General features: G+C 31.7%; 1 protein-coding gene across 4 annotated transcripts in view; it reads left to right on the top strand.

Annotated features, from left to right (window-relative positions):
- The window catches only part of PXDNL (peroxidasin like), a 512,873-nt gene that overhangs the window by 364,917 nt on the left and 125,801 nt on the right, over nt 1-22,155 (top strand). For all 4 annotated transcript variants that reach the window (XR_012484142.1, XM_074278161.1, XM_074278143.1 and 1 more), the window contains 4 exons: nt 1,597-1,766; nt 3,542-3,808; nt 9,118-9,234; nt 15,266-15,424. Coding sequence is in view for 3 of the 4 variants with exons in the window: in XM_074278161.1 (XP_074134262.1) it covers nt 1,597-1,766; nt 3,542-3,808; nt 9,118-9,234; nt 15,266-15,424 (713 nt within the window). In the remaining variant the exon portion in view is untranslated. The remainder of the gene's footprint in view (nt 1-1,596; nt 1,767-3,541; nt 3,809-9,117; nt 9,235-15,265; nt 15,425-22,155) is intronic.

Genomic DNA, 22,155 nt, shown 5'->3' with positions numbered 1-22,155 from the left:
TAATTGAAAAAACAATGTTCTGAGGGAACCAGCAGAAAGTAGGATTGAGTATGAGGAGAGGAAGTAGCTTTAATGAGGAATAAGATGATCTTTTCAACTATGTAAACAAAAATACAAGAATTGGTAGAAGAGAAATGAGGAATTTACCTATGTGACCTCAATTTTTTCAGTCAATATGAGGCTAAGCAGAGTAGTAATTAGGATGACATGCCTTTGTGGGTAGAAATGTAATGGGCATTGAAAGTATTTTTACTTTTTCAGCAAGTAGAAAGAGTTGAGCATCTAATTAACAAGAATAATTAGATAAAATGGTAAGCTATCAAGATTTACTTTCTCCTCCTTTTCTCCCATATTTTACCATGATCAGCTGCTCCTTGGTCTAATCATACCCTTCCTTTACCTTCAAATTATATCCTCTGGGGTATTCTTGGATTTTTCTTTATCCCTTCCATAGGAAAGGCTCTAGGTTCTTTCCACTCTACAACTCTTTCTGTACCAAGGTCAACTAAATATGTTTTTTTAAAAATTTTGAATTTATCTTTCATTCTTCTTGCCTTAGAGCATATTCAGAGTTGTTTGCCTTAAGTACCAGAATTGCTAGTTCAACTCTCAGCTATGTATCCTGTGGTAAGAGTTGATCTCAAGGATATAATTAGTGGTTAGAGAACAGGTTTGAAATAACTTTGTGGGGGTCTATGAGAAGAGAGTAGAAACTTGGACAAACTACAGGGAAGACATGAGATGCCATATATTAGTTCATTAAATCAGTTCCCTTTTGTGATTTGTAATAATTTCTGTGGCTTTACAATCCATCAGAGGCAAATAGGTATACCCAAAGGCAACTATGAATGGTGAATTCTCTAAAGCTAACTATATGCAGTATTCATTTTGAAGAATGCCATCTTGGGCATCTAGATTGTTTTGTCCTGTTGTGGTTGTGTAATATAGCCCTGAAGGAACTATTTCATTTTCTGGTTTCCTCCTGTCTGCCTATTGGCCCTATTTCGATTGCCACCATTCCTCCTCTGAGATTGTATCCGTGGCTCTAATTCTTTCTTCTTTTACTTGCTCCTGTCATTCTTCACTTATCTGTGTCTGGATGATTGAAGTCTCCTGTCACAATCCTCCCATCTTTAGACCAGATTAATTATTTGTAACATGAAACCCAAGTCATCTGCCTTCTTCTCAGCATTCCTTTCTACACAACAGAAACCTTTAGATGAATTTGGAATGAGAGAAGGTGAACTAGTTAAGTGAGGGAAGGTTGTGAAGTTGCTTCATTTTCTAAATGGATACTGCTCTGGAATGCAGAGCTGAAACTGCTTTCCTTTCTAGTTTTTGCTGACTTGCAGGCTGCATTCATTATAAATATACAACAAAAAATAACCCGATTTTGAAAGCAAAGCAATTTGTGTCCCTCAGGTAATGAAAAGCTGAAATTAAGTCTTGGACTTTCACATTCTTAAGTAAATCAAAATATTAACCCAGAGTTAATAATTGACTAAAATAATAATATACCTGAGAATTTCCGGGCTTTTCATGTGGATAATTAAAAAAAAATTTTTAAATAAAAATTTGAGTGAAATTTATTTTCAGCCATTCATTGGACATGAAAGATAATTCTCGACTGAATTTACTAGAAGATGGAACACTCATGATCCTGAACACAAGAGAGTCAGACCAAGGTGTATATCAATGTATGGCCAAGAATTCTGCTGGGGAAGTTAAGACACAGAATGCCATTCTCAGATATACCAGTCTTCCAAGTAAAGTTTTGTTTTCTTCTTCTTCCTTCTTTTTAGTATAAATATATCACATGATTCTGTTGTTATTTAAAATAGAACTGGACTCTTTATCACTAATTTATAATGTATGACTACAAAGGTACAACTATTAATAGTTACAATTTTAAAATGTTCTTTATTGATAAATCAGACTAACTAATATTTTTCTTTTTTCCTCTTGACATTTGTCTTCTTTTATTTCCTTTATTAATTTAAAAAAAATATCTTGTAACTTCTGGTTGGAGAATACTATTGATTAGACAATTACAAGGTTTTCCATATATGTCAGTTCTTATTTTATTAGATTTAAAAGCTTGAAAAATTAGCTGCTTACATTATTGCCACTTTGGCATTAATTATTTTTAGTTAATCTGTAGAAAACTAAGAACAATTCCTAGGATTCATATGTTTCATTATGGTTTTGTGGAAAAGAAATGTTTCTGTTTGACCACAAACTATCATCATTTGGTTTCTATATATTTTAATAGTGTTAATTAGAAGTTTTTTTTTAAACCTCTCAAATAAAAATATGCGAGATAGAATTCTCTTTCTGTTCTTACTCAGGTACCATCTTCTCCATGAAGCATTTTTTTTTAATGATCCCTCACATTGCTAGTCCTATCCTCTCAAAACTACCATGTACATACATCCTTTTGTTGATGAATAATTATTAGCTTTATAGTCTATATGTATTCCATGTACTATTTCCCCCATTAAAATGTTCCCACTCCTTGAAGAAAGGATTGTTCTATTTTTGTATTGAGATCTCTGATATCTAGCATAGTGCTTAGAAAATAGTAGGTGTTTAATAAATACTTCTTGATTGACCAAAGATAATAAAATATTTGCAACTATGTAAACTATGCTAATGGATAAGCTCCTAATGAATTGTGCCCATATAACTCAAAGTAATATTATGTAGCTTAATAGGTTAAAATTTGTCATTTATAGAGATGGTTCTTGACTACATATTGAAATATAATTCAATTCTTCTTCAATACTTTTCTTTTTAAATTAAGATCATTTTAGGGCAAGCATTATTGACCTTTTTGCATCATGGAGATTTTGAGTATCTGGTTAAAACTTTTCTTGGAATAATGTATTAAATGCATAAGATAAAATAGATAGGATTACAAAATATCATTTGTTATAGGAGAAATTTTATATTTATCCACAGAATTAGTAAAGGAAGAAGAAGATTATGTAAGATACCTTTATCATAGAGATAGAGATTATTCTGTACAGTCTGCAGCTCCTGGTGATACCATGCCAATCATTCCCAATATTGGAAATTCTTAATTCATATGTAGGCTTTTTCCAATAGTAAGATTTTAGAATTCTAGAATTGCAGAATTGGAAGAAAACTCAAAAGTCATTGAGTCCAGTCTTTACCTAAAGTATTAATCTCATCTGAAATAGATGGTGTTCTAAAAATGTAGCTAGCATCACAGATTGTCTTTGAAGTACTTGTTGTACACTACTCAGAAAGAAAAAAAATATCCTCCAGGGATTTTGAAGATATTCATTTTAAAGATCTTTTCTTTAAAATTATTCTTTATATCATGCTTGCTATTTGACAATTGGTTATTTTGGTACTCAAGATGTTTGGCCTGATCAGCACTAATGAGTTTGTGAGTTTTGAATCTTATAGACTTCAGTGGTTCAAAACTGCATGTTTTGCTTGCAAACAAATGCATGAAAATGCCTTCTTAACATGAGCTTACTGAGGTTATCTTCTTTCTTGTTTTTGTTCACAGCCAAGCCCAGTTTTGTAATCCAACCTCAGGACACAGAGGTTCTCATTGGCACCAGTGCTACTTTAGAATGCATGGCCACAGGTCATCCCCAACCCCACATTGTTTGGACCAGGGGAAAAGATGAGGCTTTGGATGAATCCAAATACATCATCACTTCTGGAGGATTGTTTATTCAGAATATCACATTGCAGGACCATGGTCAGTTCACCTGTCATGCTAGTAATCCACAAGGTTCTATTCAATCAATGGCAGCTCTTATTGTGCAAGGTATGTAGAGCAGAAGGTCTTCACAAAACATGTTCTGGCTGTCATTCTCAAAGTAAAAAATGTAGAAACATTGGTCTAAAGGTTGAAAGGACAAATCAAAACTCCTTGTTTTACAGATGAGGGATATAATGCTTTATATTCATCATCTCATTTGAGTCTTACAGTAGGCAAGACAACAGGTATTATTGTCTCTATTTCAGAGGAGAGAAATGAAGCAGAAGAATGTTCAATAGCTTTCCTATAAAAGAGACTTTTCCCTTAGCAATAAGTTTTGGCAGTTTTGATCAACAGGCAATCACAACGTTGTGAGACTTGTGTGAGAACCAAGTTTATTTCAAGAGAATTGAATATGCACATGGAATCCACAGAGTTCGAAGTCTTTATTAAATTTTACATTTTTAAAATAGCAGGACAAAAGGGAATACCAGAAACAAGGGGTTGCCATGATAGGGAGGGGGTAATGGTGCATCAAAGGTAGGGAAAAAAGACAAGACTACTTCCCACAGAGCAAAGTAATGGTAAAAACCTTATTCTTTTCCCTTGGGAACTGCTAGATTATGAACATAGGAGGGTCTGCTTATCTGCAGTGGACCTCAGCTGCTTGAGAATTATCACAACCTGTCACAGATTGCCTAGTGCCTATCTTGCCTCCCAAGGGAGACTTTAGCTTGGCGTATAACAACAAATTATGTCACTCCAGGAGAAGCTTCTTCCTTGACACATTTGGGGCCTCTTGCATATTCTGCATCCAGTGTTTTTGGAAAACATGCCAACTCAAAAAGACAAATTCAGAGGACTCTTTTAGCACCCCTTAACAAATCTGTATTAATATATTAATGATATCAAGCTTTAATTTTTTTAATCAGTTATACCATTTTTGTTTTTGTTTTTTTCCTTCTGGTCTGTTATCTTTTATATGATAAAACATAAATATTTTTTTCATGATTGTAGTTGTATAACCTATATCAAATTGTTTACTGTCTCAGGAAAGAGAAAGACAAGGCAAAGAAGTAGAGAATTTGGAGCTCAAAATTTAAGAAAAAGAATGTTAAAAATTGTTATTACATGTAAATGGGAAAAACAAAATATTAATAAAATCAATTATACCAGTGATACAGTGGTAGGGGAAAAAAAGTTACAAAAATTTTTTTTTCTTTGATATAAAATAATTAAAATGTCACAAAATGTGAAACTTTCCAAATAATGACTATTCTTTAGAAATAGTGGAATAAGATAAAGTTGACAATAATAACTCATAAATTCATATAGTATTTTATTTAGCAGGGTCCCTCCCAGTCCCCATCCTTCTCATGGAACATATTCAGAGTGATCCTTAGGTGCAGTACTTGGTTTTATTGCAGCTGTAAAGGGAAGGTGCAATGGGATGACCACTTTGGTGCTACAACTTCATTCTTAAATAAAGAACTCTTTCAGTACTGGGCTACTACAGGATCACAAGTAGGTCACGTGGTCTCCACAAATTGAAATGTAATGTAACTTCAAGCAACTCTGTTTCTCCTCCATGCTTTTCACTATGAGACTCCAGTGAGGTAGGCACGCCAAGTATTATTATTCTCATTTTATAGATGAGGAAATGGAAGATTAGAGGGGCCAAGTTAGTGTCTTATTCAAGTCTCCAAAGTGAGGAAATAATATACTTACGTGTTTTGATTACAAATTCAATACACTTTTCACTGTCATGCTGCCTTTCAAATAAACTAAAATGGCATGAGTGTTTTTTGAACTTTCAAACTGCTTTGGGCCTGCTTTCTTGAAATGGTTTTATTGATTTACATAAATTTCCATTTTATTGATTACTTTATTTATGACTTATTGTAATTTGTTTGATTGGAAATGTATTATCTTTCCCCATCCCCACCCCCTTTTCCATCACTTTGTTTATTTCACAATCACCTACTTCTTTTATTTTGGCAACTTGTAATGACTTGGCTCACAGTCATTCTGTTTAGTTGGCATGTGCGCTATTATTATATTCAATTCTGAAATGATTTATGTTATCTGTTGTCAAGAACAATACTTGATTACATTATATTATAAGGATTATATAATCTATCCCTACAAATTCAAGGTGAGCAAATAAGGCAGACAAAACACTACCTGCCCTGCCTACTTGAAAATACTGGGTGAATTGTAAAGAAGATAATAGATTAGATATGTTGTTGTTATTATTATTTTTTTTATTATAGCACCAGTGTTTTCCTTTGAGCTAAATGATCTGCTATGGAAATCACCATCTGTGGCTATTTAGTATAAGTTTGAGGTTTGTTTGTTTGTTTGTTTGGTTTTTATTCTGCTTAAATGAATTCATTAAATCATCCAACTGGTTTGCTAAAAGGGAGTTTCTATCATTTGGTTGTTGAAATGGACTATATACTTAAAGATATTACTCGTTATCAACCTTTCAACAGGTGTTATTTAAATTTGTGCTAGATCTTTAATATCCACTTTTTCTAAGATCACAATCAAAGTTACATAGACTCCTCTCTAAAATGGCAAAGGAAAATGATAAATAAAAATGGAAAACAAGTCCCCCAGTGAGCAACATAAATCATTGTATAAGGCAGACGCTTAGTTTATAAGGCATACTGTAATTAATGCTGTAAATCAAAAAAGCTTTTTTTTTTTTTTTTTTTTTTTTTTTTTTTTTTTTAACTAGGCATTCCAGGAATGAATAGCTAGAAGGGCTCACTCTTGATTGATTTTAGTAAAATAACAAAACACTTTATGTTATAGATATAAACATGTACATAATAACTGACTCCTCAGTGAAAATAGTTCATTTTAGGCAACTTCATAAAATAATGACTGTGCATTCAGCATTTCTAGTCTGATTGCAGTTCCTGTAATTTTTCAATAGCTGATCCAGTGACTTAATTTAATTTCTAAGTTCTACTTTGTGTGGCCTATTAGTAAGCAAGTTCAAATTAATATTTTAGAGAATTTTTTTCTATTAGAATATTTAGAATTAGTATTCTAAAAATCTGGTATTTAAAATGTTAGACATAAATAATCTAAAGTTATTCTTCATTGGATTTTCTTTTTTTTCTGAATTATCTTTCTCATAAAAACACATACATACTATTTCCCTCTAGAAAAATGTATCCATATTTTAAAATTGTGAAGTAACTACCTTGGTTTGCTTCTAAAAACCTAGTCAAATGTTAGGAGTAAGAAATACCAATCCAATATTATGGTAGCATGTCATAAAGTTTATTGTTGTCTTTGGATATGTGATAAAACCTACTCTTCCAATTCCTTCATTTATTTCTGCAAGTAAGAATCTTGTGATCATCTTCCAATTTAGTTGTAACTTCTTTCTGTTATCTGACAGCATGCATAGTGATAATAATATAATTCCTGTAATAGTATGTATACTTTTTTGATCATTAGCTAGGGAATTCACATTTAGCATCAATAACTAAGTTAAAGTTTATAGACATTGTCACAATTTTATGATTTTTGGCTTCTTTTCTGTTTTCTACCACTGACTGTCACCATTTCAGTAGAGGTAGCTGAGCCTGCCTCACATTATTGAAGATTATTTTCTGCTTGATAATTTGTAGGATTTAATATGATTCCACAAATATTTGTTTTTCAAACTCCCCAAAGCTTATACTTACTGTCTCTCATGTGTTGCTGCTGATATGGACATAAGTGGGGTCTCTCCCAAGATTTTTATTAATTCAGCTATACCCATAGAGAAAGCTAGATGGCACTAGAGCAAAACACTAATACTGGAGTTAGGAAGGTTTGAATTCAAATGTAGTCTCAGACATTTAATAGCTGTGTGATCCTGAGCAAGGCTTTTTTTTTTTTTTTTTTTTGACTCAGTTTCTTCAACTTTTAAATGAGAACAATAATAGTACATACCTCCTGGGATGTTGTGAAGAATATATAAGAGAATATTTATGATATGATTAGCATAGCCTCTGGCAAATTGTTGGAAATTAATAAATTCTTTATTAAACTTGAACAAGTTCAGGTAAATGCTACAATTAATCTGAATAAATTTTCAATTTATTTTTGCAGATTGGAAATCTCTAAATATAACAAATCACAGCTTTATTTTTTGATTATCCAATTTTAAGAAAGTGATAGAAAAATGTTAGTTATGCATACTAGATTTTAAAATGTATTGTTTTTAGATTTTTTTTTCAGATTTTTAGTTTTAAACCTTTACCAACACAACTCTGGACAAAGTCTCTTAAATTTTCAGAGCCGTAATTTTAATATATTTATAGAAACAATACATTTCCTACTCACCTAACATCATTATTGTGAATATAATATATAATATGTTGTGACAATATATGTGAAGGTATTTTTAAAGCATAAAATATTTTAAAATGTTCAATTAACTTTATTCTTTTGATTCATTGAATAATAATAGCTAGTAAATATCCAACTCTTTAAGTTTTGGGAAGCCTGTTATAAATATTGTCTAACTTAGTCCTCACAATAATCCTGAGAATCAGAAATTATTTTTTATTTACATTTAACAGATGAGGAAACTGAGACAAAAAAGGCTAAATAGCTTTGTTTAGCATCATACAGATAATAAGTAGCTGAGGCAAGATTTTAATTTGGGGCTTCCTAATTCCAAATCCAATATAAAATCTCCTACACCAACTAGCTGCCTTGTTTCAGCATAGCTGTATTGGTTATGAAGTATAACTTATCTGTTTATTAAGTAAATTAGTTAATACCCATTTGTTAAACAATTCTATATAAAAGATTGTATAGTGAGATAAGTTAGATATTCTTGATCTCATGGTGCTTACAGGCAAGTAGAATAAAATAATAAAATAGAAAGTTGAATTAAATGATAAAAATGTAAAAATAATAGTGTCTGTTTCTACTTTTAAGAGCCTAATTATTATTGCATACTTTTATGCTCTTTGATAAAGAAAAAACACTATGGTATTTAATTCTTCAAAATGTCTGGTGTGTTTAAATAGGGTTTTCACTAGGTTGTAATGAACACAAATTCTGAGGGTGTTATCATAACACTACTATGACAACTAAGGATAATAATAGTGTGAGATACAGCCGGGATCATACAAAAATATTTTTGCAAATATATAGATATATGTATTATTATAGTTGTTGTCATTTCTACTTGTGCCTCCACACAGTCACGAATACATTTTTTTTCAGTTATTTCTTTTGAATGACTATCTAGCAAGACTGAAAATTTTTTTCTCTTTAAAAAACAAAACAAATGATAATCTGGAGATTAGAAGGCATATTCAAACTCTCTTTTACATTATTTCTCCTTTATTATTTAGCTCCTCCACAGTTTACAGTAATTCCCACGGATGAAACAGTTCTAGAAGGACATACTGTAGAATTTCCCTGTGAAGCTGATGGCAATCCATCTCCCATAATTGCTTGGACAAAAGCAGGTATGTAGTATTTCTCAAAGAGAGTTCTGGATGAAAATATTATGTCCTTTTGGGAACAGCTCCTAGAATTGACTTAAGTAAACTTTTATGTTGAAAAGCATACACTTTACATTAAAATATGGTTGCAGAAAATTATTTTTAATAAAAAATTTCAATGACATCTCTAATCTGAGTTTCTGCATCTTAGTTTCTATTTCTAGAACATGAGAGTTGGAGTAGACAATGTCTAAGTCCTCCTCCAAGCTTTACCATTCTGTGGTTTTATAGCTGGTAATACAGTTTGAAACTATTTTAAATTTAGGATATTTAATTTTTACTACCTTAGATCAAAACAAAGTCTTTTCTGTCAATATACCATGGAGAACTTTACTTTGATAAAAAAAAATAAATGCACAAAGCTTCTCAGCTACTCAAACCCTTACATCTATAAATGTTTCATTGTAATAATATAGTATATATGTAGAAAAAAAACTTAAGGGATTGTGGAATTTCCCATTTAATATCCAAATAATTTTTAAAAGTCAATGCCATTGCAACCAATAATTAGTAAAAGAAAAAAAGTATGAGGGATCTCCCACTTCTTTTCCTTCTGAGCGTTAGTACTCTCAATAGTTTTTACCTATTCTTTGATAAACATTGGAAGTTCTTTCTTCCATCTTCAGAAGCAATATTTGGAGGTACCCATCCATTTGGGAAAGGTTAAACGATTTATGTTACATAAATGTAATGGGATATTATTGTGCTATGAGTAATGATTTAAACAATGGAGAAAGCAATGGTTTCATAGAAATTCAGAGAAACTTGTATGAATTAATATATGGTAAAGTGAGCTAAACTAGAACAATTTATATAATAACAATAGTACTAGGAAGAAAAACAACTTTCAAATACTAAAGAGCTCTGGCCAGCACTGACCAAGCACAATTCTTTAGAAAGCATCTTGAAACATGCTCTCCATGTTTTGATAGAGAGATGACAGATTCAGAATACAGATTGAGTGATCTATCTTTCTTTGGACATTGACAATGCAGAGATTTACTTTGCTTTAAAATGTATATTTTTATGAGTTCTATCTTTCTTTTTCATTGAAGAAAGGTAGGAAGGAGAGAGTGAGTAGGTTTAAGTTAATTAAAAAAATAAAATTAGCCTTAAAAAAGAAATAGAAGAAAGGCAGGTTTAAAGGAGGAATATGATAACTTCCATTCTGAACAAGTGAATCCTGATATTTAGGTAGAATATATCTGTAAGTGGAAATGAGCAGTAGGCAGTTATGAATATCAAAGTGTAGATCAACAGATAGTTTAGGTACAAATCTATAGATTTGAGAGTTATAAGTGACTTAAATTCTTTCTTTGATAAATCTCTCCATACACACAGCTACCACCTTGGCTCAAGTCACCATTACCTCTTACCTAGACTCATCTTCTTGACTCATGTTTCTTCTTATTGCAAGGCATCCTTCCTTCAGCTGCCCTTTCCTTCACATATCACTGATACTCAGTAAACAATGCTGTCTCCTTTCTACCTCCAAGTTCTTATGTAATCTTCTCTAAAAATATTTTCTATTTTATATCTTCCAATCACTTGACTATTACACTACATTTTATGATTTGCTGTTCTTACCGATAACATTCAATTTCCCATCTCTTTGTTCTATATGACTCCCATGCTCTTACTTGCCTAAACTCAGATTTCCATGATTACTTCACAACTAAGCTAAACTAAATGAAAATACCTTATTCTACAGGAGGCCTTTACTAGTATCCCCAACTGCTAATGCCTCACCTATCAAATTACTTTCTTTTCTTTTCTTTTTTTTTTTAGGCTGTTAGGTATACATTCATAAAGTTCTGGTTAGAAGGCAAACTTATATAGACTTAAATCTATATAAGGTCTTTCCTTAGAAACTTTCTATTTGTTTGAACCAGGGGAAATCAATTAACATTTCTTTTCCTTACACCTGCCTCCCAATGTTGTGCAGATAAAATAAAATAATATGTAAAGCATTTTCCAAATTTTAAATTTATATATGTAAATTTGTTTATTTATCATTATTACTCTGTATTTTAATTCTAAACTTATACCATAAAATGTTTTTCACAGAAAAATACAAAAATATTGAATTTGAAGCAGTAAATCTCTATAGCACTAATTTAAGAAAAAGGATATAATATTACACAATAATTTAAAATTTTTTCCTGCTTTTCTATGCCACTTGCTGAACTTCTATTCTTTTTGGTGTATTTTAAAAAGGTTTAATGACTTTCCTTTTGTTGACTTCATCATTGATAACCCTTCCCCTGTCTCCCTCAGGTTTCCTCAATTGAAAACCAAAAGAAAGAAAAACAATAATCTTGTAACACATAAATACAATCTAGAAAAACTACTTCCTAAGTGTATAACTGTGGACAAGTGGTGTCCTTCAATGAATTATTTCTTCTGGTTCTTCACTCTTCATTCTTCATCAGTTCACACCACTCAGAATTCTCTAAAAACATGTCTTTTATCAGTTTCCACAGTGTAACAATGTTCTGTTGCATTCATATATTGCAATTTATTCAACTTGTCTTCATCTGACTAAGGGGCAATCTAATCCCTTTCCTTCAATATAGTACAGTAAACTTTCTTTCCTTTTTCATTCTCCTTTCATTCTTTCCCTTTAGGATCAAGAAGCTTAATTTGTTTGTCACTATTCACTCCTCAGTGTTATTCTCCCTGAACCATATAAGTATATATGTACCATTTGTGTGTGTGTGTGTGTGTGTGTGTGTGTGTGTATATATATATATATATATATATATATATATATATATATATATATATATATATATATAAAATATGTACATATGTATGTAGATTTTCCCCTATTAAACTTTAAGCTCTTTGATCACAAAAACTGTGTTTTATAGCTTTAGTGCTAAGAATGCTGCTGTGTGCATAATAAGTGCTTAATAATAGTTGTTAATTAATTGATTCATTCAGGTAAGAATGTTCAAAGGAAAGAATAAAAGAAGAAGGAGAATGGATTTTGGGGAACCTATTACTTAACAGATCAGGATGAAGGGATTTAGCCAAGTAAGAAGACTGAGAAGTTTGAAAAAAGGATATAGATAAAATAAAGTTGATCAAAACTGTCAGAAAACTTAAAGAAGATGAGGATTGAAAAAAATTATTATGAATTTGGCAATTAGGATGTCAGTTAGCTTACTTTGGAGAGATTGATTAGAGTTATGGGATGAGAACCAAATTGTATGGGATGGATGAGGATATTGATAAATAAGTAGAAGCATTTGAAGATTACTGTTTCTAGAAATTTATCATTGAAGGTTTTTTACCTCCTTCCCCCCCCCCCCACCCCGAGGCTGGGGTTAAGTGACTTGCCCAGGGTCACACAGCTAGGAAGTGTTAAGTGTTTGAGACTAGATTTGAACTTGGGTCCTCCTGAATTCAGGGCTGGTGCTCCATCCACTGCTCCACCTAGCTGCCACCTAGCTGCCCCCTACCCTTTTTATTTTATTGTAGAATACAAAGCTGGGAATGTTTATAGGCAACAGAGAAAATGGCAATAGACAGGAAATAATTGATAATACTTGAAAGGTTGGGGATAAAGATAGATGATATGGATGATAGAGAAAAGAAAGGATATCAATCAAGTGAATAGATAAGTTTATCTAATGCCTGCAGAAAGAAGGGATAAATGAGGAATTAGGTTTTAAAAATATTGGGATAGAAAATAAAGGAGTTCTACTTACAGAGGGGACCCAGGCAGATACCTCATCATTTTCCACCTGATTTACAGGACTTTTCCATGCCCTTTCCATACCGCCTCAATCCACTGTTAAACTTCTTTTTGTGTATTGTCTTCCTTCATTAGATTTTGAACTCCTATAGCACAAGAACTATTTCTTCCCTTTGTATTTCTGTGCTTAACATGATGTCTGGAACATAATAGGCACTTAATAAACATTTTCATTTATTTAAATAAAAACGGATATTAACTGCTAAGAAAGGGGATATAGTGTAAGGGTGAGTATAAGAGTACCCTTAATAGAAACATGGAGTATTGCTGAAAATTAATCACATACAAAATTCTTGCCATGAAATTTGGTGAACCCAGTTTTGGTTCAGTTTTTAATGGATAGTATTTTGATAACAGATTTTAGAATTTCTTCCAGGTATGGTAGGTCTAAAAATGTAGCTGGCTGAAGTCTAATGGAATGGTAAAGAAGGAATGTGAGTTTAGGAAGTTGTTAAACCAGGAAATTGTTATTGGTGGGGAATTTAAGATTACTATTGAAATAACCAATAAGGATTAGTTAAAGTAGAGAAGAACATTCTAGGAGTTGGTAGATGATTATGATAAAAAAACAAATCTTGATAGAATTATAATTAGAGGAGAGGAATTTCAAAGTTATCTTGGCAGAATAAGAGTCTAAAATTGGCAAGGGAAAAGGAGAGAATAGCTTTTCTCCTTCTTTCTAGTCTATAAATTAGGGATCATTAAGGAAAGAGTTATCAAGCAATAATAGAGAAGATGATGAGAAATTTGGTGATGAACAAAGCTCTAAATTTAGACTTAGAAAAAAACCTGGAGTTCAATTCCATTTTCACCAGTTAACATGGCATAATCTTTCTGGCTCTAATTTATTCATCCAGATGATAAAACCTAAAGTATCAATTTTGCTGGAATATTTTGAGGAAAAGGTAAGATAAGGAAAATTTGAACATGCCAAATATTAAGTGAAAGCCAACTTGTTATTGAGATATTTGTTTAAAATTGACTCCTTTTTATGTACCTATTTGCTCTCAATTTCTATTTTTAACTGTCTCACTTATAGAACTTAAAAAATATCTTCTTATAATCTCGTTTTCCTTTAAAATATCTTATTTTTATTATTATATTTTATTTTAATGCCATACATATTTTGAATATAGTCTTTCCTTCCTTCCCTCTCCAATAAGTTATTCCTTATAACAAGGATTAAAAAAGAGGAAAAAATCAATCAATATAACCAACAGATTGAACATGTCTAATAGTACCTATGATATTTCATATCCATAGTTCCTCCCACTTCTGTGATGAAGGGAAAAAAAGTACATTTTTTTCAATTCTCCATTACTGAGGTTAGCCATTATAAATGCTTCTTCTTCTTTTAATCTTCTTATTTACAGCCTCACCTTACTTTCAAGTTAGATGAAGTAGACATAATGCTCATCACTAAATGCCATAGGGCAGCTTGGAGGAGGCTTTAAACAGTTCACCCAGAAAACAAAACAAAACAAAACAAAAAACTTATATGTAGGAATCAAGGCAGACCTACAGGATTAGGCAAAGGCACATAGGGACATTAATGTTAAAGTGAGTTGAAAACAAATCAGGCCATGGGGGAATAAAAAGGACTAGTGAAATGGATGTAATTATTAAAAAAAAAATCCATGCTCATTTCTAAGTCTGACTGTTTATAGATGTGAAAGTAAGGGAAGAGAGTAGAAATCTATATGACAGGCAGATGGTAGTTCAGTTGGACAGATATTGAAAATGTAGAATATTCAACTGTATATGGGGAAATATTTCCCTAACTTTGATTATTGGAAAGACTCAGATGGGGGAGGAGAGAATATGATCATATTTAATGGAACTTTGCTATAAGATTAAAAAAAAAATCACCAATTTGAGGACAAGATTGGAACTCACTTAGGAAAAAGGACTAAGATTAATACTGAGGTGGGTGGTAAACGTGCTAACTTAGGGTTCCTTTTATATCTCCTTACCCAGGAATAAGTACTGCACCCATATCTTCAAGCAATGCTGAACAGCAAGGTTGTTAGTGATGGGAATTGTTGGTAGTCATTATTGACTCTGCTTATGAAAATAAGAGTTCAGGGGCAGTGAACCAATTAGATCATAAAATATGTTTTAAAAAGAGGAGAGTCAGAAAAGTGGGGGGAAATCAAGGAAAAAGAATAACTTTTATTTTAACTTTTAATCATATAAGTAATGAAATATTAATAACCAAATTATAACCAACAGGTGGGCAACTCCCTCAGGAGGGCCAGCACATCCTTCTATCTTCAGGTACCCTTCGGATTGCCCATGTAGCAGAGCACGATCAAGGCCAGTATGAATGTCAGGCTGTCAGTTCTTTGGGAGTGAAGAGAGTGATTGTCCATCTAACTGTACACCGCAAAGGTACTTCTCTATTATTCTAATTTCATCTATTATACTAAAATAAATGAATAAAAAAGCAATTATTAAACACTTACTGTGTGCAAAGCCTTGTGCTAGCCACTGAGGATTCTGATACAGAAAAAAGCCTGTTCCTTCCTTGAGAGTCTTTTAATAAGGTTGGTTAGAGTTAAAAGATGAAAGTAGTATGGTGATTGGTATAACACAATTTTAATCAAACTAAGATGCAAACTTAAAAGAGACCAGAATCCCTGGGGAAAGGCAAAGGAGGGTTCCTGTGTAACCTGTATTCTGTTTTCTATCAGGAGGGTTCATTTCTCAGTTTTTAAAAACAATTTCTAGGGTAGAAGGATATATAAATGAATAACTTGCTTCTCTATGTAACTCCTTTTTAAATCTCTAAGTTTCATTACATTAGTTCATTTGTTACAAGTTATCCATATAAAAACCATCTGAAATATGACATAGAATGAATGGATATTTGATGAATCATTTTACCTAGGATAATGCTTAGCAAGAAATCTTTTAAAACTAATAGAATGTGTCTTCTCTAAGCCAGAATTGAGTGCTGTCTTTCACATTCAGACTTATTAAGAATGAAGTGCTGATGCTTTTAACATTCAGATAAATTTCTGATTAATTGTATTAAAATCTATATTTTTGTTATGTACTTATAGCGAATATCCTGGAACAAGGCAATAATATTTATCTTGATTTCATAGTTCCATTAGAGGTATGAAAGTAAAAAGAGCCTCTTGTGCATTTTTTAAAAGATAATTTATATATTAAGATAGGGACTAGACCTGGAATTTCATTAATTTGGTAGATCCCGGTTAAGGAAACTTCTACTACCAATGCACAGAATCACCTGTTTTGTAAATGATAGTCTCAGAGAGTTGCATAGAATATGAAGAAGTTAAGTATATTGCTGAGGAAATTGAGGTTAAATGACTTGCCCAGGGTCACACAACTAGGAAGTGTTAAGTGTCTGAGATTAGATTTGAACTCTAGGCTGGTACTCTATCCACTGCACCACCTAGCTGCCTCTGTGTATTCATATTTGAAAATGAGGAAAGCAAGTAGTCAAGAGCAAACTATAACCTATAGGATGTAAAGTTGTTAAAAAGATAAAATATAAAGCTGATTTAGAAAATAAAATAATATAGGTATATTGATAACCATACACATATATGCATATTCATACACAAGATTATGTGTATAAATAGCCAAATGCTCTGTTCTAATCAATTACTCCCTGGAGTTTCATGCCTCTTTTTGATTGATACTCCATAAAAAGGGATGAAAAAAACTTTGACTAACTAAAAGGGGTAGAAATGAGAAACTATGGAAAATTAGGAAAGCAAAGGAAGATGAATGCATGTAAAGGGATAATAATGAGGCAGTTCTGTTCCTGTTTGATCATTCTAAGGTGAATTTATTAGTTTGAAATATACAGCAGTTCTACCTATAAGGACAAAATTACTCAAGTGATGGGATGTTCTCAACTTCATTTGCTCAGTGGAGAAAAAAAGGTTATACAATTGGTTTTCAGTACACAAAGGAATAAGAACAGCATAGCTTGTGGGTGTTTTGCTACTAAAATATGACAGATAAAGTATAGATGCTTGATGAATCTCTACTCAATATACTGCATTGCAAAGAAGAGTTTGTTAAGACTGATGAACCTAGTATCTATTTCCATAGAGATCTGTCTCTAGATGGAGTTAGGCTTTTTGGCTTTTATTTGTTATGTGCTATTATAGAGATCCATCTATAGATAGAGTGTAGCTTTCAGTTTTTCAATAAGATTATTGCAGTTTTTCATCTTTTAAGTTGCTGTGATGATATTCATTTTTAATCCAGATGATCTCAATTCTTCAAATTCCAAATTATACTCATTTGTTGTTCTGAAATAACAAACGGTGTACTAAAAAGCAAATAGGAAAGATCCTTTCACTCCTAGGTAGTAAATTTATTACATGGGTTTCAATGTCAGCCAGGTAGTGAGCAATATTTGATATAAGGACATTTTATTAAAATTCTTATAGTCATCATTCTCATTCTTGTTGACTTGATATTTACTATTAGAGTTATATAATTGATCCATTTGCTAACCTCCACCATGGATTATAAGAAAGTGTATATTCTATTTTGTCATCACATATCTTATATATTTAAACTATACTACAGAACAGAATTCTGTGATCTAAAATATATAAAGGTTATCAGATTTTCAAAAGTTTGAAAATTCTTCGTAGGCAGCTAATAAGCAGAGCCTACCCTAAAGAAAGAAAATGTTTATTTAGAAATGACTTTCAGTGTTTATCAAATTAAGAGATATGAGTGAGGACAGGGCCCTAGAGTCTATTTCCAAATGTTAAACTGGTTCAGTCATATTAAGGTTTATTAAATTCTTCTCCTGTGCCAGGCACTGTGCTAAGTGCTGGGAATACAAAAAAGACAAAAGATAGTCTTTTGGACTCAATGGAGTTTACAATCTAATTGGAGAGATAGCATACAAATAAATATATATGAAGTAAGCTATGCAGTATATAGGACAAACGTGAAATAATAAAAAGAGGGAAGACACTGAAATTAAGAGAGTTGGGTAGTTCTTACAGGAGAAGTTAATTGGTATTTAGAGGAAACCAGGGGATTCAATATTTAGAGCAGAGGAGGAAGAGGAAACAGAGAAAATATCTGCAACTGAAAGATGAGTGTCACTTGAAAGATGAGTATCATGTTCATGGAACAACAAGTAGGCTAATGTCACTGGATCAAAGAATATATTTTGGGGAGTAAAATGGAAGAATAATGGAAAAGTAGAAGGAGATTGGGTTATGAAGGGCTTTGAAAGCCATACAGAGCATTTTGTATTTGCTCCTGGAGACATTAGAGAAACATTGTAATTTATTATCACTTGCTGAGTGATGTGATTAGACATATGTTTTAGGATCATTTAAGTGATTAAATATTTATGCATCAATATTTAAATGAATTTATGATATTATTGATGTTAGTGCTCCCTCCAGTGGTACCTATTTCAACTGATGCATGCTTTCTCATCTTGTCCATGTTTTTCCCCTAAATTCTATAAAGATTTACCTAAAATGCTAGATTCTTTCAACATTTCATGGGTACCAGCATATTATTTAATCTGTCTGTTATGGCTAATCCTTACTATATAGTTATCATTATCATCATAGCCATAGATAATGTTTATATAGTACTTTAAACCTTGTAGAGTGCTTCATAGATATTATCACTTTTGAACAGCCTACATCTTTTTTTTTCAACTACACCTTTCCCAGGTGACATATTTTATGACATTTTGTATACATGAAGGTATCATTGATTCTGTGCCCTCTCATATTTTTTCTCCATTGCCCTTGGAATTACCCATAATTTTCACTGGTTAGGTTCTTCAGGTGATCTGGTTTACTAAAGATACTGTGTTGATTGCATTATATAATTTCTTCAATGAATTTCATGATTGCTCAAAAGAGATAAATTTATATTTCATAGAGGAAGACCAAATGAAGAAAGAATCCTAGAATTATCATAAATTATGCATAGAAGTGGATGGGCAATCTATCTTGGACTATTTTTGTTGATAGGCAGTAAAAAGGGCCTAGAGTTAGCTAAAAGGAAGAAAGAAGTATGGATTCCATTTATAAAATTATATAGTCCTTTCATTGATTTTATGCTTCTTTATAAAAGAAAACTCATCTTTTAACATGTCTTCTATTTATGTTAGGAAATTCATTTTAGGAAACCATAATAACCAACTAATTACTATTGGTCAATAATTATTAAATGATTAATTATGTTGAAAGTTGAACTGGTTGAAATTATTATATAATAATTGATATTTATATTTAAAATACTTCAACATTTCTCATACTCATTCCCTTCTTTTCACTCATATAGTCAACTGTTTATTTGATGTCCTCATCCTCTCTTATCTTGGTTACAATAAGAACCATTAGCCTGACTTAAGACATTTGAAGTGATATTTTTATCCTCTTTAAGTATGAAAGGACAGCAACATAATATAAAGCTCTTCACAAACTAGAGCCATTGAAATGTTTTGGTCTTTTCCCTTTTACTTCCCTTGTATACTCTCTCTTTGTCTCTCTCTGCTTCTCTCTCTGTCTCTGTCTCTGTCTCTCTGTCTCTCTCCATATATATATCAGCCAAAATGGACTTATTTTCAATTTCCTATTTCCCAACTCAATGTATTTTTTAAATCTCCCCCTATATTTAAAACGTGTTCATGCCTCATCTTTTAAATCTTTAAAATCATTTGTTAAAATTCTTTTCCTTTCTTCAAAGCTTATTTTAGGTATTTTCTCTTTTAAAAAGTCTTCCTTGGTCTTTCCAGTTCAAAAATGTTTAGCCTCTGTGAATTTAGTTAAAACACTTTTGAGCTCTCATCTGCTACTCTCAGATTTTATCTTATATTATATAATGCCATATTCCTTCTAATAAGGTGAAAACTCTTTGAAGGTAGGGCTTATTAATTTTTTTTTTTTTCTTTTATCCTTAGAGACTAGCACAGAGCTTTGGACACAGTATTTAATGAATATTGGTATAATTGAATTGAATAACTTATAGTTGTATAACATTTAATAACATAGACATATTTCATTTGAAGATACAGCTATAAACCAGAGATGATTTTTTGCTATCTCATTCTCACCTTTTTGATCATCTTTTCTAATAGCCTACACACTAGAGACTTCTCTCTCATTTTGTTTAATTTATGGGATTATTTGTATATATGGTATTAGTTGTTTCTTACTTTTATTACATGACATATAGTTTCCACAATTTCTCTCTTTCTTTTTTCTTTTGGAATCTGAATTATATTTATCTTTAAATCTCTAGTTTCTTTTATTTTCTCACCTTAAAAAACTCATAATTGGAAAAACTTCATCATTTTGCAAGATGTTGTCAACCTTGTTCTTTCACCTCATTACCACTCTCTATTCCTTATGTGCCCTGGACTTAATTAAAATCTCATTTAAACATATTTGTTCTACACTTTACAGTATTACTATCTTTTTTTCTCTAATTTATGAAGGTTTTATCACTACTATTACTACTGGACTAATATTTGTTTCTTGACTTTCCCTCTAAACATAACCATAACAAGATTCATTTGGTATTCTTAGTGTGTTTCAAAAAACTGTTACAATTTGAGAACTAGTCTTACTGATGTTATTTTATATCCTTTTTTATTTTTAATATGGATAATATGACACATTTTCATATTTTTATATTATATTATATTACATATATATTTTCTTTTTTATTAAAACTTTTTTATTTTCAAAACATATGCATAGATAATTTTCAATGTTCACCCTTGCAAAATTTTGTGTTCCAAATTTTTCTCCCTCCCTTTCCTCCCACCCCTTCACTTAGGCAGCAAATGATCCAATATATGTTAAACATGTGCAATTTTTCTATATGTATTTCCACAATTATCATGCTGCATAAGAAAAATCAGATCAAATAGGAAAAAAAATGAGAAAGAAAACAAAATGTAAGCAGACAACAACAAAAAAGAGTGAAAACACTGTGTTTTGATCCATATTTAATCCCGTTACTCAGTCCTTTTTCTCAGTTTAGATGGCTCTCTTCATCATAAGAGTATCGGAACTAGCTGAATTACCTGGCTGTTGAGAATGGCCATGCCCATCAGAATTGATCATTATATAATCTTGCTCTGTACAATGTTCTCTTGGTTCTACTCACTTCATTTACCGTCAGTTCATATAAGTCTCTGCAGACCTCTCTGAAATCATCTTTCTGATCATTTCTTATGGAACAAAAATATTCTGTAACATTCATATGCCATAATTTATTCAGCCACTCTCCAATTGATGGACATCCACTCAGTTTCCAGTTCCTTGCCACTACAAAAAGGGTTGCTACAAATATTTTTTCACAGGTGGGTCTTTTTTGGATACAGGCCCAGTAGAGACACTGTTTGATCAAAGGGTAGACACAGTTTGATAATCCTTTGGGCATAGTTTCATATCACTCTCCAGAAGGCTTGGATTGGTTCCCAACTCCACCAACAATGTATTAGTGTCTCAGTTTTTCCACATCCCTTCCTATATTTATCATTATCTTTTCCTATCATCTTAGCCAATCTGAGAGGTATGAGATGGTGTCTTAATTTATATCTCTCTAATCAAGAGTGATTTAGAGGGGTTTTTCCCCATATTACTAGAAATTATTTTAATTTATTCATCTGAAAATTGTTTGTTCATATCCTTTAACCACTTATCATTTGATGAATAATTTGTATTCTTATAAATTTGCATCAATTTTCTATGTATTTTTGAAATGAGGCATTTATTAGAACCCTTAATGTACAATTTTTTCCTAGTTTTACTGCTTCCCTTCTAATCTTGTCTGCATTGGTTTTATTTGTACAAAATATATTTAACTTAATATAATCAAAATTTTCCATTTTGTATTACATAATGTACTTTAGTTCTTCTTTGGCCACAAACTCTTTCCTTCTCCACAGATCTGAGAGATTGAGTATCCTTTGTTCTTCTAATTTGCTTATATGTAAGTATTACTCTTTATGTCTAAATCATGAGCCTATTTTGATCTTATCTTGGTACAGGGTGTTAGGTATGGGTCAATGCCTAGTTTCTGTCATCCTAATTTCCAATTTGCCCAGCAATTTTTTGTCAAATAGTGACTTCTTG

This window comes from Sminthopsis crassicaudata, chromosome 1 (genome assembly GCF_048593235.1).
Source record: "Sminthopsis crassicaudata isolate SCR6 chromosome 1, ASM4859323v1, whole genome shotgun sequence".
In the NCBI taxonomy this organism is placed as follows: Eukaryota; Metazoa; Chordata; class Mammalia; order Dasyuromorphia; family Dasyuridae; genus Sminthopsis; species Sminthopsis crassicaudata.
The sequence above is the reverse complement of the archived record's forward strand: the minus strand, read 5'-3'. Positions and strand labels throughout refer to the sequence as shown.